The 17,637-nt window shown below is 38.2% G+C and overlaps 1 protein-coding gene across 1 annotated transcript in view; it reads right to left on the bottom strand.

The window, feature by feature from the left end:
• Positions 1-4,855: 4,855 nt before the first annotated feature.
• Positions 4,856-17,637, bottom strand: part of pkp2 (plakophilin 2) — a 44,669-nt gene continuing 31,887 nt past the window's right edge. Inside the window, exons 9-13 of the mRNA XM_062993853.1 lie at positions 17,178-17,354; positions 16,017-16,170; positions 14,329-14,515; positions 8,777-8,864; positions 4,856-6,844 (exon numbers count right to left, since the gene is read on the bottom strand). Of these exons, the coding sequence (XP_062849923.1) occupies positions 6,776-6,844; positions 8,777-8,864; positions 14,329-14,515; positions 16,017-16,170; positions 17,178-17,354 (675 nt within the window). The 3' untranslated portion in view covers positions 4,856-6,775. The remainder of the gene's footprint in view (positions 6,845-8,776; positions 8,865-14,328; positions 14,516-16,016; positions 16,171-17,177; positions 17,355-17,637) is intronic.

Genomic DNA, 17,637 nt, shown 5'->3' with positions numbered 1-17,637 from the left:
CTCCTATAGGGCAATTCAGTGTCTCCAATTAACCTGACTGCATGTTTCTAGACTGTGGGAGGAAACTGGAGCTCCCGGAGGAAACCCACACAGACACGGGGAGAACATGCAAACTCCTCACAGAAAGGACCACGGACCCAGGCTGATAGTCGAACTCGAGAGCTAGCATATTTTACCGCGGCACCACCCGAGTGCCTAAATAACCATTTTTAGTATCTAAAACAAAGGCATATACATAAAATTATAATAATTATTTAATAATTGTTTTTGATTAATTTAAAAAAAATTTATTTCTGCATTTTCTCCCATTTTCTCCCAATTTAGCGTAGTCAATATGTCTTCCGCTGCTGGGGGATCCCTGATTGCAGTCGAGGTGGGTATATTGCTGCCCACGCCTCCTCTGACCTGCGCACAGCCCTTAGCGGAACCCTTTTTTTACCCATGCATTCTGCACAGGCGCCACTCTATCTGCTAATCAGGGTCCTTACATAGCATTTTGAAGACCCCACCCACATAGCCCAGTCATCCCGCCCTAGCAGAACCGTGTCTGCTGCAGGCACTGCCAATTATGTCCGCTAGATGGCGCCCAGCCGACCGGAGTTTCGAACCGATATTGATTAATTATTGATTTTTGATTAGGGTAGCGGCATGGTGGCTTGGTGGGTAGCACTGTCGCCTTATAGCAAGAAGGTCCTGGGTTCAATTCCCAGGTGGAGCGATCCAGGTTCCTTTCTATGTGGAGTTTGCATGCTCTCCCCGTGTCTGTGTGGGTTTCCTCCGGCAGCTCTGGTTTCCTTCCACAGTCCAAAGACATGCAGTCAGGTTAACTGTAGATACTAAGAGTCCCCTTAGGTATAAATGTGTGTATATGTGTGTTTGCCCTGTGAGGAACTGGTGACCTCGACGGGTATTTCCTACCTTTCTCCCAATGAATCAGACCCACTGCAACCCTTAATAGCATGTTGAATGAATGAATGTTGATTAAGCCACTTGTTTTATAGTTCTGAAATAAAGCTATTTATGTTAATATTTGTATTTGTATATTCCTAACTGCTCCCAGTAAACTAATGTCATCAGACTATTTGCACACTAGTAAAACATTTTAATAGTATATAGAGTATAAATCAATAATCTCGAATCTTCTTTTAGATTAAGGATCATCATGCCACTTTCTAAAACACTGCAGTGTGTCTCAGCACTCTCTGGAGGTTAGATTATTAATTATTCATAAATCGTAAGCACCTAAAAAAAGAAAGTGAGAGCACAGAGGGAGAGCAGAGTGAGAACGAGTAGGTCTTCCTGTTCACCTGACACTTGATCTGCTCCCCTGTGTTAAAGACCTAAAAAGGATCCGCTCTTGAAAATCACTGATTTGTTTAGTTATGTGACAGTATTGCACAGAGGAGCGCATTGCATTGTGTGGGCTGATTTTGTGCTCTTGTTTAACAGGACGTTTTTGTTAAAAAGAACCAAAGAGGCTATGCAGAGCACAAAATGTATATGTTATATAAAAGGGGGGAGGGGGGAATATTTTTTATTGCAACTGTATATGCTTATTTGCTGACTACAACATGTGAACAGTTAACATGTGTTGCTATGATAACTGGGTATAAAGGAGTCATTCATAGGCAAAGAACAGATCAAGATTCATGCCTTGGTAAAAAGAAAAAAAGAATTCCAACAGATTAAGAATGTTTCTTAATACACAATTGCAGAAAATGTAGGGGTTTCATCATCTACAGTCCATAACCTTTCTCAGGAATAGCCAGAGAATCTGTAGATATAGGGCAAGACTAAAAACCAATATTGAATGCCTGTAACCTTCGATTCCTACCTCCTTGTTTCTACACTCACTGTCCATTTTATCAGCTCCACTTACCATATAGAAGCACTTTGTAGTTCTACAATTACTGACTGTAGTCCATAAGTTTCCCTACATACTTTTTTAGCCTGCTTTCACCCTGTTCTTCAATGGTCAGGACCCCCACAGAGCCGGTATTATTTAGGTGGTGGATCATTCTCAGCACTGCAGCGACACTGACATGGTGGTGGTGTGTTAGTGTATGTTGTGCTGGTATGAGTGGATCAGACACAGCAGCGCTGCTGGAGTTTTTAATTACTGTGTCCACTCACTGTCCACTCTATTAGACATGCCTACCTAGTTGGTCCACCTTGCAGATGTAAAGTCAGAGACGATCGCTCATCTATTGCTGCTGTTTGAGTTGGTCATCTTCTAGTCCTTCATCAGTGGTCACAGGACGCTGCCCACAGGGCGCTTTTGGCTGGATATATTTTGGTTGGTGGACTATTCTCAGTCCAGCAGTGACAGTGAGGTCTTTAAAAATTCCAGCAGCACTGCTGTGTCTGATCCACTCATACCAGCACAACACACACTAACACACCAGCACCATGTCAGTGCCACTGCAGTGCTGAGAATAATACCTACTTTGTAGTGGTCCTGGGAGAGTCCTGACCATTGAAGAACAGCATGAAAGGGGGCTAACAAAGCATGCATAGAAACAGATGGACTACAGTCAGTAATTGTAGAACTACAAAGTGCTTCTATATGGTAAGTAGAGCTGATAAAATGGACAGTGAGTGTAGAAACAAGGAGGTGGTTTTAACGTTATGGCTGATCAGTGTATGTATGTACAGTGAGGAAAATAAGTATTTGATCCCCTTACAAAGACTTGAACAGTCTATAATTTTTATGGAAGGTTTATTTTAACAGAGAGAGACAGAATATCAACAAAAAATTCAGAAAAAAAACATTAAATAAAAGTTATAAATTAATTTGTATTTAAATAAGGGAAATAAGTATTTGATCCCCTACCAACCAGCAAGAATTCTGACCCCCACAGACCGGTTATGTGCCCATGAGGCACACAAATTAGTCCTGTCCCTGTATAAAAGACTCCTGTCACAGAATCAGTTTCTTCCGTTCAAATCTCTCGACCACCATGGGCAAGACCAAAGAGCTATCAAAGGACGTCAGGGACAAGATTGTAGACCTGCACAAGGCTGGAATGGGCTACAAGACCATCAGCAAGAAGCTTGGTGAGAAAGAGACCACTGTTGGTGCGATCATTCGAAAATGGAAGAAATACAAGATCACAGTCAATCGCCCTCACTCTGGAGCTCCATGCAAGATCTCACCTGGTGGGGTAAGAATGATTCTGAGAAAGGTGAGGTCAGTCCAGAATTACACGGGAGGAGCTTGTCAATGATCTCAAGGGAGCTGGGAGCAGAGAAATGCTGGATATGACCCCAAGAACACCATCCCCACTGGGCATTTCTCTGCCTCCAAACACGGCGAGTGGAGTTGATGCCAAAGAGCTCAATTTTGGTCTCATCTGACCATATCCCATTCTCCCAAGCTTTCTCTGAATCATTCAGGTGTTCATTGGCAAACTTCAGACGGGCCTGTACATGAGCCTTCTTGAGCAAAGGGACTTTGCGGGCACTGCAGGATCTCAATCCATTACGGCGAAGTGTGTTACTAATGGTTTTCTTGGTGACCGTGCTCCCAGCTCCCTTGAGATCATTGACAAGCTCCTCCCGTGTAATTCTGGACTGACCTCACCTTTCTCAGAATCATTCTTACCCCACCAGGTGAGATCTTGCATGGAGCTCCAGAGTGAGGGTGATTGACTGTGATCTTGTATTTCTTCCATTTTCGAATGATCGCACCAACAGTGGTCTCTTTCTCACCAAGCTTCTTGCTGATGGTCTTGTAGCCCATTCCAGCCTTGTGCAGGTCTACAATCTTGTCCCTGACATCCTTTGATAGCTCTTTGGTCTTGCCCATGGTGATCGAGAGATTTGAATGGAAGAAACTGATTCTGTGACAGGAGTCTTTTATACAGGGACAGGACTAATTTGTGTGCCTCATGGGCACATAACCGGTCTGTGGGGGTCAGAATGATTGCTGGTTGGTAGGGGATCAAATACTTATTTCCTTTAATTAAATACAAATTAATTTATAACCTTTATTTAAAGTTTTTTTTTTCTGGATTTTTTGTTGATATTCTGTCTCTCTCTGTTAAAATAAACCTTCCATAAAAATTAAAGACTGTTCAAGTCTTTGTAAGGGGGTAAACTTACAAAATCAGCAGGGGATCAAATACTTATTTTCCCCACTGTATGTATGTATATATTATTATTATTTTTATTATTATTACCTGTCTGAGATGGGCTCATTAGTCCACAGCATGTTTTCACTTGGCCTCAGTTCACCTTTTAAAAATATTAAATGTGTTCTTTTGGCCAGAGAGTAAAAAAGACCAGCAAGATGGTTATCAACTTTAAAAGCAATCATAACTGTATTGAGGTGTGTTCGTGTCAATGGCAATAAGTAACCTGTACATGTGCGAAGTACATAAGCACTTTGCAGCAACAATTGCTGCCATCTAGACAATGCCTTTTGATATGTCCTTGCTTGTTTAAGCAAGGCATTTCCAAGACACTTTCTGCAACTTTTAAAACAGTGTGCCTTCGTAATTTGAGAGTGCAGGTGCTAGACTGGCCTGTCGGCAGTCCAGACTTGTGTTCTATTGTGTGGTGAATTATTTCAAGCAAGAATGGAAAAAATGTTTTTTAATAAGTTTATAAAAAACTAAATTTGTAATGAGCGTATTAAAAAAACAGTTAACATTAACATCATGTCTGTGTACTAGTTTTAATGAAGTACTTTTACATAATTTAAGTACTACTCAAAAAACATGTTTTTTTTACTTTAAAAAAAGTTAGTGAAACAATGTTTGGTAAACAGAAACAAACAGAAAACATTTTCAAAAAATATACTACAGCTGTAAAATATTAAATACAATTTTCATACAAAACAGGACAGCAAATATAGAGAAAATTTTAAAAAACACACACACACACACACACAAAAACCCTAATATACCTCCAAATTCAATAGTGTTTTAGCTTTCTATGAAAAAAACATTGTATTCTTTAATATACAGATAAAACAATGCATTTCTTATACATTTTTTGTCAACACACCTCATTTCATTTTACATTCAGGGATTATAAATTAATTACAGTGCTAGACTCTAAACCTATGTAATCCAAACCAAACGTATATACATTATGTGATTTATCAATTTTCCTTACAATAGCTTTTAATGTTTTGGCTGACCGTTTTGGAACATTTCTCAGTGAGGATGGATCCACGTAAGGCTCAGTCTTTGCATGCAAAAATGGAAGATATTGTTTAACAAAAGAAGAGACAAGTTAAATGTAGACCATATCTGCCACTCTTAACAAAGGTAATATTTTCTCTATTTAATGAAATATTAAGATTTTTTAACCTTTTTTGGTGGAATAAAAATTTGATACATATTTTCTGACTAAGACATCAATTAGACTACTAAGATACATGTAAATATAGCTGCTCATTTCCATAAAGAAAATTTATGACACATGACTGACTGCATCTCTAGTGTTAAAAGTGCATACATGAGAGATACACTCATCTAGAACTTAAATATCTTTGATTATTGGTTGTGACTGCCAAAAAGTCAAAAAAGTACATCAGAACAGTCTACAAAACAGCCTTTTTACAAAAAAGTGCTTTTCTTGGAACACAAACCATCATGCTACAGCAAAGGCATTTTTCACTAGTAAGATACAAAAGTACAAAAGACCCAACTTTTTCTTTAACAGTCAGAGCATTTCAGATTCAGACAATTGCATGAAAATGCAATTTTTATAATATGCCCTTTTTCCACGGCAGTGGTTCTTAACCAGGGGGCTGAGTTAGATAGACTAGAGGGGTCATGTTGCATATAATTGAGAAGAGTTAAAAAGAATCACACATGATGGGACAGGAAAAGTAATAGGCTATTGGCATATAGCCTATGTTGGGTATTTGAAAATGGACACATTTGATTTGCCAACCACAAAAAAGCAAAGGTCAATGGATGGCGACTACGAAAGATTTCAAATTAGTTGTTGATGTAGATTCCACTAAAACTTTCAAAAAGTTCACTGAAGGTAAGGCCCTTTTTCGTAGCCCTATTAACATTTCTTTTTCCTCGACACCACTTTACTAAGCTCAGGTACCCCATGAATTGCATTCTGTTTTGAAAGCATCTTCATTTTAATTTCTAGACTTGAGACCTTATTGCACTTCCTTTTCTGATGACACTCTGATAAGAACTTGCGCCTCATCAGCCGACCAAAAGCAGACGAGTGGTCCTATCCCAACACCACTTAGATCTCAAGCTCTCAAGTGTGTGTCTCAAGTAGAGCTATTGACTTGGCCAGTTATCCAAACAGACACAGTAGGTTATGCCTGATGGAGAGATTTCGACCGGGCTTCATTCCTCTGCTGTTGGGGCGAGGTGCCGACACTAGTGGTTGGGTATTTGGAGAATTTATAACGTCTCTGTATGAAGTGGTACAGCTCTCTGCCACTGGCATCTGAAAGGATGTGGCCGGCAACTGTGAACATTTTGGAAGGGTTGCCAAGCTCACACAACTCAAGTAAATAAAATCTATTGCAGTTGGGTTTTAATTATAGTACTTGTGTTTTCTGTCTGCACCATTTCACGCTCCACCTACACAGCCTGTTATGGTACAATTGGTCCCGGGCTGAGAAGGGTAACAAATTTGACACCTAAGTACAGTATAGGTCTCTGTTACCTAATGTGAAATGACAGATTTAAAAATATAACACACCATATGACACCTTACAATAAAAAGAAAACAAGACAGTCCCTTGAAACAGTGCTTGTTTTTCTTTGTATCTCCTTTTCACCTGAGCTCAATTGCGAGCAGAATTCACTGCTTTCACAGTCCTGTTGTTGATGAAGTCAGTCTTCCTATAACCAGCCTGGTTATATACACACAAATGAAATAAATGAAAATTTGTTCAGAAAATACACATACCTTTAGTCTCAATATTAATAGCATTGGCTAAAATAAGTAACAAAAGATCATAAAATGGTTGTGGTTGATTACTCACTTAAACTATGAGAAAAATTGTAAACATTTCTAACAATTATGCAATGTGCAACAACTGCATGCTATTTTACTCTGGGACTCTGTAATGACTTTCTATTTTATCTGTGTATAAATATAAGGCAGCAAATGACATAGAGAACAGAGAATTCACAAATTAAATGAGAATAGTGTGCTGGTCTTTATCCACTAATAGGCCAATAATTAATGTTTTAATAATGAATTAAGTTTTAAACCACTTGCACTGTGATGAACCTACCTGAATAGAGGACATTTTATTTTGCCCCTATTTTTATAGGGCCAGTGATAGCTCAGTGGTTAAGGTACTGGACTAGTAAACAGAAGGTTGCCGGTTCAAGCCCTGTCACCACCAAGTTGCCACTGTTGGGTCCCTAAGCAAGGCCCTTAACCCTCAATTGCTCATTGTGTAAGTCGCTTTGGATAAAAGCGTCTGCTAAATGCTGAAAATGTAAATGTAAATGCCCCCACACACAAAAAGATGGTTAAATTATGGCAATATTTCTTAAGAAATCATGGCTGGAAATTTGTAGCAGTTGGTAGAATTTAAGTCTTCAAATTTTTTGATCAGACACCACATTTATGCCAGCACACATTTTGAAAGCAATGCCAAACAAGCACCTGAAGTTTGTTAAACTTTACTGGATACTGATACTGTGATAAAAAAAAAAGTTTAATGGTTCTACTGAAAAAAAGCGAGTTTACACCGAATGCCTTTTATATGGAAAAACCAGCATGGAGTGCTCATGCGACAAGCACACTGTGCTGTAAACACAACAAGGCCAGCTAATGATGCTATACCAGTGGTCCCCAAACCCCCGGGCCCGGGCGGAAAGAATGAATAATTAGAGATCGCTAGAAAAGCAGTTTTTGTTCATTTAAAAGCAGCATCTCATTGCAGCAAAAAAAAGCTCATTTTACATCGTTTGTGAGCAATATTATTAAATCCTCCCACCCCCGCCGGTCTGTGAAATTTTATCTTATATGAAACCATAGTGCAAAAAAGGTTGGTAAACGCTGTGCTAGACGACTATTTCTACCAAACTTTAGAACTGCAAATTATCTGATCCCAAACAGTTGTTTTGTGTTAAATTCAAATATGCAGTCAGTGTATAAAGTAAACACACCCAGTACTTTGTTTACTGTGTTTTGAATGATGACAAGGTGCTTGTTGTTGGGTAAAATGTTAAACATCTTTTGGTCACCTCTGATAATACATGTAAAATAGTAAAACTGTTCGAAAAAACAGGACAATCCAGAAGATTCCCCTAGGATACATAGCATCTAGTATTCTGGACTCTGTGAAGCACAAGGATGTTTAAATTAAAAATCTGTCTAAAACTAAAATTTGGCAAAATATTTTCAGCAGGACAATGGTTTCCTGCTCTTTCACAGTTCTTGTCTAAACAGACCTAATGCAAAGGATCAAACTATGATGAAATCTGACCTCCAGAACTTGCACCACAGTTTTAAATCTACAGCAACCATTGACTCTAAATTGTATATGCCCTTTACATAAAAAATACCAGTATTATAAATTGAAAAATTGAAAAAGGGAAACTGTTTAAGTCCGGATTTCTGCATAATTTTTTTAAAGACTTTTACCCACTAGCCTTATTTTATGTAAAATGTTTAACAAATCCTTAAATCTGTCACTCCTGCCCTCACCTTACACAAGATCGTTATTTTCCATATACTTAAAATGTATTCTTTATTCAAACATCACTTGAACATAAAACTTAATATAAATCATACATGCAAAGCTGAATAACAAAAGAATACCAACCTTCTTATAGCTACCATGAAGCTCAGAGTATCTCCACAAAGTGTGCAGCAAAACACTAGCAGACTGACCAGTCCTTGTGGGTCCATACCTACAACACATCAAAAAGAAAAAAAAAGTTAAATATGAAACCTGGGTTGTTAATTAATTACATAAATTATCTATACTTTATTTGGAAAGCATTTTGTCTCAGTTCTTCAATCAAATCCTGAAACTGAAGTATCAAGTAAAACTAATCTGTTTTTATTTACTTTTAAAGCTATTTTGAATCAAGACAGGTATCAGGGAGAAGGATCCATCAAAGGCTCAATCTTTAGAAGCAAATATGGCTCATGTCACTTAGTGCCAAACTCCGTGAGAGAATTGTCAATCAGTTCAAAAAGAATATTTCTCTAATTAAGACTACAAATATCTTAATCTTTTACCATCTACCATATTGGCATATGAAAAGATTCAGAGAATTCTGGGAAATCTCAATCCAGAAACCACTGTTGAATGTGAGTGACCTTGGATGCATTTGCATGAGAAACCATCATGCTACTGTCATATTATAGACAAACTGGCTTGAAAGTACTTCGGAACCCCATTGTCAATTAAGGCAGCCCACCACTGCATCAAGAAATGTAACCTGAAACTCTATTATACAGAGAAAATGTCATTTAATCATATGTAGAAATGCAGTTGAGTTCTCTGGACCCGAGCTAATTTCAGATGGAATAAAAGACACATGTGCTGTGGTCAGATGAGTCCATATTTTAGCTTAGTTAGTTTTCCAGAAAAAAAAAAGAACATTGAGTTCTTGTGCCAAAGATAAAAAGACCATACAGACCAGAGCCTACAACATAAGTGATTTACTTACATACAGTGGTGTTCAAAAAAATAGCAGTCCAACACCATTAACTTGATAAATCACTGTTTTTAGTAGAAGTGATATTTCTACATACATAGCAAAAAATTCACTTGAAAGTGTAGTAGAGTAATGAAAACAAAACAAACCCAACAATTAGGACATGCATCCCACTCATTCTGAGTAATTGAAGCATTGATTGAAAGGGGCTTGTTCAAAATAATAGCAGTGAGGAGTTCAATTGGTGAAGTCATTCATTCTGCAGAAGAACGGGTGTCAATTTTGGCCCTTATTTAATGTAGGAGGGTGGCAAATGTTGCACAGGTTGGTCATAGCACATTTCCTTTTGAAATATTGGGTAAAATGGGTTGTTCCAGACATTGTTCTGATGAACAGCGTACTTTGATTAAAAAGTTGATTGTAGAGGGAAAAAACATACAGAGAAGTGCAGCAAATTATTGGCTGCTCAGCTAAAATGCCTTAAAGTGACAACCAAAACCTGAAAGACGCAGAAGGAAGCGTGGAACTACTGTTCGAATGGATCAGAGAATAGCCAGAATGGCAAAGGCTCAGCCAATGATCACCACCAGAAAGATCAAGGAACATCTGAAGTTACCAGTGAGTACAGAAGATGATTAAGTGAAGCCAATTTACCAGCAAGAACTCCTTGCAAAGTCTCGTTGTTAAGAAAAAGACGTGTCCTGAATGGGTTAACATTTGCCAAGGAACACATTGACTGGTCCAAAGAGAAATGGCTCAACATTTTGTGGACTGGTGAAAGCAAAATTGTTCTTTTTGGGTCTAGTGGCCGTAGACAGTATGCCAGATGACCCTCGAGCACTGAATTCAAGCCACAGTACACTGTGAAGGTAGTAAAGCACGGTGGTACAAAATGATGATATGAGGATGTTTTTCATACCATGGTGTTACACCTATTTATCACATACGAGGGATCATGGGTCAGTTTAAATATATCAGAATACTTGAGGAGATCATGTTGCCCTATGTCGAAGAAGAAATGTCCTTAAAATGGGTGTTTCAACATGACAATGACCCAAAACATCTTGGTCACAGACAAACAAGATTGAGGTAATAGAGTGACTAGCACAATCCCCTGACTTCAATCCCACAGAGAACTTGTATTCTGGCGTCTGAAACGCGTTTTTTTGAGGCAAAACCCAAAATTGCAGAAGAACTGTGGAATGTAGTCTAATCATCCTGGACTGGAATACCTGTTCAGATGTGCCAGAAGTTGGTCGACTCCATGCAACACAGATCTCAGAAACAATTGTTATGCCACTAAATATTAGTTCAGTAATTTAAAGTAAAGTGAAACCTCAAAAAAATTTTCATGTTATAGATAAATTTTTTGAGTTTTTAAAGAAAAATGCTGGCACTGCTATTATTTTGAACAGCCTAATATTCATTTTTCTTAACTTTCTGTAAAGGATTAACACAAACTGGCTACATTTTGTTAATGTTTTGATTTAGAATTGAAAGTGTAGTATTTTCAGTGCGTTTGCATTTATGGAAATAAAAGTTATTATAATGATTTTGTGCTTTATTCACTTTTTTAAAGTCACTGCTATTTTTTTTAACACTACTGTATGTGTGAAGGTACTATTGATACAAAGCTTATATTGAGAGATTAGAAAAAATATGCTAACATTAAGGCAACATCTTTTCCCGGGAAGTCCATGGTTATTTCAGCAAGGCAATGCTAGTCTTCATTATGCACATGTTACAACAGTATGGCTTTGTAGAGAGCATGTGCTTGACTGGCCTGCCTGCAGTCCAGATATGTCTCACATAGAAAATGTATGGTGCATCATGAAGAGGAAAATATACATATTTTATGTTTATAATTAAAGAAAATCACTGTATTTCTTTTATTTGAGTTTAGAAGTGTCATGGAAATGGTTATAAGACTTTCTCCTCTGTTAGAGGTTCTGAGTCTGATAAAAGTACTCATGTTATCAAACAGATAGTAGACACAGCATAGATATAATACTTTGTTGACAAAAATAATGTCTTCTCTCAGCCTGAGAGAGACCTTGTAAGTAACAGGTAGTAGACTAACCAGAGTCAAGTACTTCACCATGTTGACAATTCTGTACACAATTCAACTAAGACCGGTTCATTAATACTATGGTTTTTACCTGAAGTTTATTCCCATTGATCCAAATATACGTCACTGTCTATATTCTGAAGCTGTTTGTCCGAATCAAACAATGATATTTAGACCGCTCCTCCTCAACTACCAATCAGTGTTCTTGTTTGTATTCTATATCTGGTGTTGCACACAAAGCAAAAAGCTAGACTGATACAAGATTTTCAATTACAATACCTCATAATAATTCCTACTTTTTCATCTTGTAATATATTCAGCTTTTTATTTTATGACTACAGCACAGACTGTACTGTAATGTTACCTTTTTGCTAAATGTTTTATTTCCCTTTATTAATGGGGTTGCCTAAAACATTTTATTGAGTGTAATGTCTGGTCTAGTTGTGCTTCTTTTTTAAATATAGGCCTCATGTTTTCACTCAGTGTAGTGAACCCATCATGTCCTACCAACAATAACAGTCCTGATTAAATACATGCCGTTATATGAACCATTTGTAATTATACAAAATGACAGTTTGAATGGTTATATTACTTTTGATGGTTGATGTCTACACACCACCTGAGGTCTGTATGCCTTCGATTCTACTGTATTAGCAGTGGCATAAAAACAAGACTGCGAAGCTTCAGGGCTGTATAAAGCACCACAAAACAGTGAGCACAGATACATTGCATTTCCAGAACAAATACAAAGCAGCTCGGACTGTTGTGAATATTCCAATATGCTACCAACTCTCAGGACAAAACCTGCCGGAAGATTAAATGACTGAGGAATTCACTGCTCAGAGCTTTATCAGAATTAGATAAAAGGCTACAGAAAGCTATTTACTAATGATATGTCCAGTAGAAATTACTGGACTGGATTCTGAATAATTAATATGTATCATCATACTGAGCACATCAATATAGTGCTCTGTAAAATTTAACTGCCCCCTTTTCTCATTTCTTCTATCATTGTATGTCACCCAAAACATGCTATTACACAAAGGGAGCTCACTAAAACAACACACTGTATACCATAATTAGAAGTAAATAAGAAACATGGCTATCCAACAACGTAAGTACAATTCTAAAAGTCTTCCCCTAATAAGTGGTTGCACCATTTTAGCAGCAATGACTGCAACTAAGCAAATAGGAATTAACCAAGTCCTTTTTTGGAAACAAATTGACCTAGGCTGGTGATAAAGACAGGTGTTTTTCTATAATAAGTCCTTAATGTCCACAAAATAGATGATGGATCACTAGAGGTTAGATCACTCACTGTTTTAAGTTTCCTTTTATTTAAGGTAATGACTCTCACTACAGTAATATTAGCTTTGCAAACCTTACATAAATGGCCTTGTACCATTTCTTTTCATACTGCTATATCATTTTTTTTTTCCTTCATGGAATTTTATAGACTGTGTGGCACAGTGTTTTTGTTGAAACCTTGAAGTGATTGCTCAACTTTGGTGGCAAGACATAATAAGAGCTTTTTTTAAAATGCATTTTGTCCCTTTTTCTCCCGATTTTAGCACGCCCAATTTTTTACCCAATTGCGTTATGCTTCCTCTCTACTGGAGCTGACCCCCGTCCCGATTGAGGAGAGCGAGACTGACACACGCCACCTCCGACACGTGTGCAGTAGCCGACTGCATCTTTTCACCTGCACAGGGCGAGTACATATGTGGATCAGCTTTGTGTACGGACAGCCACACCCTGATCAACGCATTATCCCTTGTCTCTGTGCAGGCACCATCAACCAGCCAGCAGAGGTCGTTATTGCGTCAGTTATGAGATCCCTATCCGGCTCCCCACCCTGTATGAACAACAGCCAATCGTTGTTTATGTAGGCGCCCAGCCCAGCCAGATGGCAGAGCTGAGTTTCGAATCGACGAGTTCGAAATGTCAGCTCTGGTGTGCTAGCATGTTTTACAGCTGTGCCACCTGAGCGGCCATTTATTTCAGCTTTAACACCATGTTTAACACGTCATTTAATGGCAAGACAGGTATTGTTTCTGTCTGCTTATTCTATCTTACGATTTTGGGTCCATGTTATATTTTCATTTTCATGACTGTGAGGTAGACTAATACTGTTGTTGTACTGCTGTGAGTTTCTTTTATGATTTCAGGCATGTGTATTGTTTTTCCTTGCTGTATTTGGGGCATTTATTAGGATGTGCTTTATCATAAAAGGTGTTTCACAGGTTGGGAGGTTTTTTCCTTTTATCAAGTGTTGGTGGGTTATTGTGGTGTGGCCGATTCTGCACCTTTTGTGTGTGACCTGGTCATCCTTGGTGTGTTCTTGGTTTAATATTGATGTTTGTGTGTACTTCATGGAGATTGTTGGTGTTGAGTGTTTATAACAACATTTATACAAAATGCTTTGTACAGACTAACAGTGGCACTGTCTGTCCTCATTGTAGAGGTTAAGCATTTAGACCTAGTACTGTTCTTTTCGTGTATGCCACATATACACACCTACTCGTCCTGGATGAACGCATGCACTGTGGGATTTATGGACAGAATTGTACTGTTTTATTGTACTGTACACCCCTGCATATGCTTTTAAAGACAAAAGAAACACTGTAAATGATGAGGTACCTGTCTTTGCTGCTGATCTTGATGATCTTGGGCAGCACTCCTTGGTTGAGAACAGTACGGGCATTCTGTACAGATTCCTGGCTCAGGTTGTTGAGTATAGTACAGACTGATGTGACTTCTGCATGCTGTGGTATGTTTGTGTCTGACGCAGAAAGCAGGACAACCAGCTCTGGCAACACATGCTTAACTACAGTAGAACCAGAAATAACCTGTGTTAAACTATGCCACATGAATAATTACAGTCATTACAGTCAAACAAGATCAAAATAAATAAGTTAACTGTTACCATTAATCATATAGACCAAATCAGCTTGATACAGCATGATAAAAACTTACTTCATTCTCCTCTAATATCTCCCATTATATACCTCAATTCATGTTTCCTATGATGACATGTATTGCCCCAGTATTGTATTTTGTTAATCTTTAAAGTTTCAAAATGCATAACCAAATATTTTGCACTAGTACTTTACATCTGGCAAACTTAAAAATGGGACAAAATTAAACAGTAATATGGTGAAATGTGTGAGATTGAACACCATGCTAATTGAAAAGTCTCAAAATGTAATTAACTTGTTAGGAATGTCAAAAAATTGTCAATGCAAATTGCTAATGACAATTTTAGAGCATAATACATTCTCTGATGTTTCAAACCATTATTGGGTTTCTCCGAGTGGCTGTCTAAAGACCTAAAATTAAGGCTAACTGGTGCCTTTAAAGCAGAGGCATGATCGAGAACTTTTTGCTGTTCAAAAAGTCATTTAAAATCTTCGAACTTTAAAATGCTAGATCTGAAAGACCAGGAACACATTTAAAATCCTATTTAAAAACCCATATTTCTGAAAGCAAGATTAACAATCAATTAAGACTTTCAACATCTACCAGACAAATCTCAGTGTGTGTAAGCAGTAAACCATTGTGACATTTTAGCTTTCCCCAATAATGCTACTATAATGAATATAACCACATGGGCTTGGGAGTACTTTGGAAAACGTTGTCACTAAACATAGTTCACAGCAGCATCAATAAATGTAACCTGGGCCGCTCAGGTGTCGCAGCGGTAAAATACGCTAGCACACCAGAGCTGGGATTTCGAATACATCGCATCAAATCTCAGCTCTGCCATCCGGCTGGGTTGGGTGGCTATATGAAAGTTTGGCTGTTGTTCATACAGGTAGGGAGCCGGATAAGGACCTCATAACTGATGCAATTACGACCTCTGCTGGCTGATTGATGGCATCTGCACAGAGTAGAGGAATAATGTTGATCAGGGTGTGGCTCTCCATGTACAAGGCTGATGGCATGAGAACTCGCCACGTGCAGGTGAAAAGATGCAGTCGGCTACTGCTCACGTGTCGGAGGGAGCGTGTGTCAGTTCGCTCTCCTCAATCAGGGGCGGGGGTTAGCACCAGTAGAGAGGAAGCGTAACGCAATCCGGTAAAAGTTAGGCCCGCTAAAAATGGGGATATATTTACAAAATTGATCAAAGTTGATCAGTAAAAAGATTGGAAATGTACTTTTGTCAGTTAAATAACAAATCCAGAGAATTAACAAATCACAGATTCTTCTTTTTATTACATTTTAAAAATGTCCCAACTTTTCTGAATTCCGGACATTTGAGTCCAAACAAACTATGCCTATGCCTTTTTATGTTATGTTTGTGTGATCCATGTCGTCAGTATGCTTACTGATGTCTGCGTGGAGTTCCCTGTAGCGAGATATGTTTTTAAGAAGACCCACAGAGGCTCTCTTTACTTCTTCCTCACCATCCCCCAGCATCTTCTTCACCTGCAGCAGACCTTCCTCTCTCTTCACTATGGTGTTTGACATAGCTTGTGACATCTGTAATCCATATCAAAATGTAAAAAAGCTAAATTATAGTAGAACAGGATGTCCAGATTGATTGAAAACACAAGACAATTTACTAATTATTATACTAATTATACCTCATTGTTGTAAAACATTAAATGGTCTTTAGAATCTGAAATGAGTCTCAGGGATATACTGTATGTACTAAGCCTTTTGTGCTGAGTTTTAGCTGAAATTAAACTGCATTAAAAACAAACAAACCCAACCCCAAATCTGTTGTTTATGTGCCATGTACACTGTACCATGCAACATGCTTATCTCTGCATGGTAATTTTTGTTTTGTTCTCAGATAGAAGTTAGAAAAGACATTTCTAAGGCACCAGGACTCCAGCAAACCACAGCGAGAGCCTTTATCTCCATACCAAGAAAACTTGAAAAATTATGAATCGACCCAGCTGTGGCAGCCTATCTACATTCCCTCAAAGGGGCATCAGGCTTGTAAACTTCTTCTTTATTGTAAACCATGTCATCATTCTGTGATGTGAATTAAAAACCCAAACTTAATTATATAAGCAACAGGACAGCAGTCCAAAGCTAATAAGCAAACTACCAGAGCACCAAATTCGTATTTGGAGTGGCCTTGTTATAGTTCTAACCTAATTGAGATGCTAGAGCAGGACCCTAAACAGGAAGCTAATGTTTGAAAGCGTTGTTCAATGCAATTCTGCTAAAACAAAAAGCCATAATTTCACCAGAACAATGTGAAATACAAATTGGTTGCAGTTGTTAAAGGCGGCCCAACCAGTAAAGCTTGGGGGAAATAGCCTTTTTAAATAGGCAAAGTAGGTATTGCATAATCTTAATGATTATTTAACAGTGCATGTTGTGTTTTTATCATTTTTATCAATACAATATTTGCTATTGCAAAACAGGTCAACATGACATCCAAATAATGTCCACATTTTAATGCCAAGCACTGTGGTTTAGAGTTGAACAAATACCTATATAATACACAAAGACAATAAGACATTAGACATTACTCCTCCAGTTCCGGCGGTCAAGTTCTGCATGGCTCCTATAGATGCCTCATGCGTGAGCTGACGACTGCTAGTTGCAAGAAGTGACAGGTACATGCGGATGGTAATGGGACTCCATAGCCACTGCACACCATAGGGATTACCATTTTCCTCCAACATAGGGCAGCTTGACTCCAAATCCTAAAATAATAAACAAACACCATATTGTACAAAGCTAATAAAATACCACCTTATAACAATTAATCCAGGTAGAAGAATACATCAAATAGTATAGGTTTAAAAGAACGTTGGCTACGAAGGTGTGCAAAAGTGGACAAACACGCTACAGTGGAGCAGCTCACTGCCAAAATGAACCAGGAGGCTACCAGAAGTGTCTAAAACAGTTCAGCAAAGCCTACTGCATATGGGGCTCATAAGCAAACGGATGGTCACTGCACCTCTGCTAACAAAGTTCCATCGGCAG

This window comes from Trichomycterus rosablanca, chromosome 1 (assembly GCF_030014385.1).
Source record: "Trichomycterus rosablanca isolate fTriRos1 chromosome 1, fTriRos1.hap1, whole genome shotgun sequence".
NCBI classification, from domain to species: Eukaryota; Metazoa; Chordata; class Actinopteri; order Siluriformes; family Trichomycteridae; genus Trichomycterus; species Trichomycterus rosablanca.
This window is presented reverse-complemented; position numbering and strand designations above follow the sequence as displayed.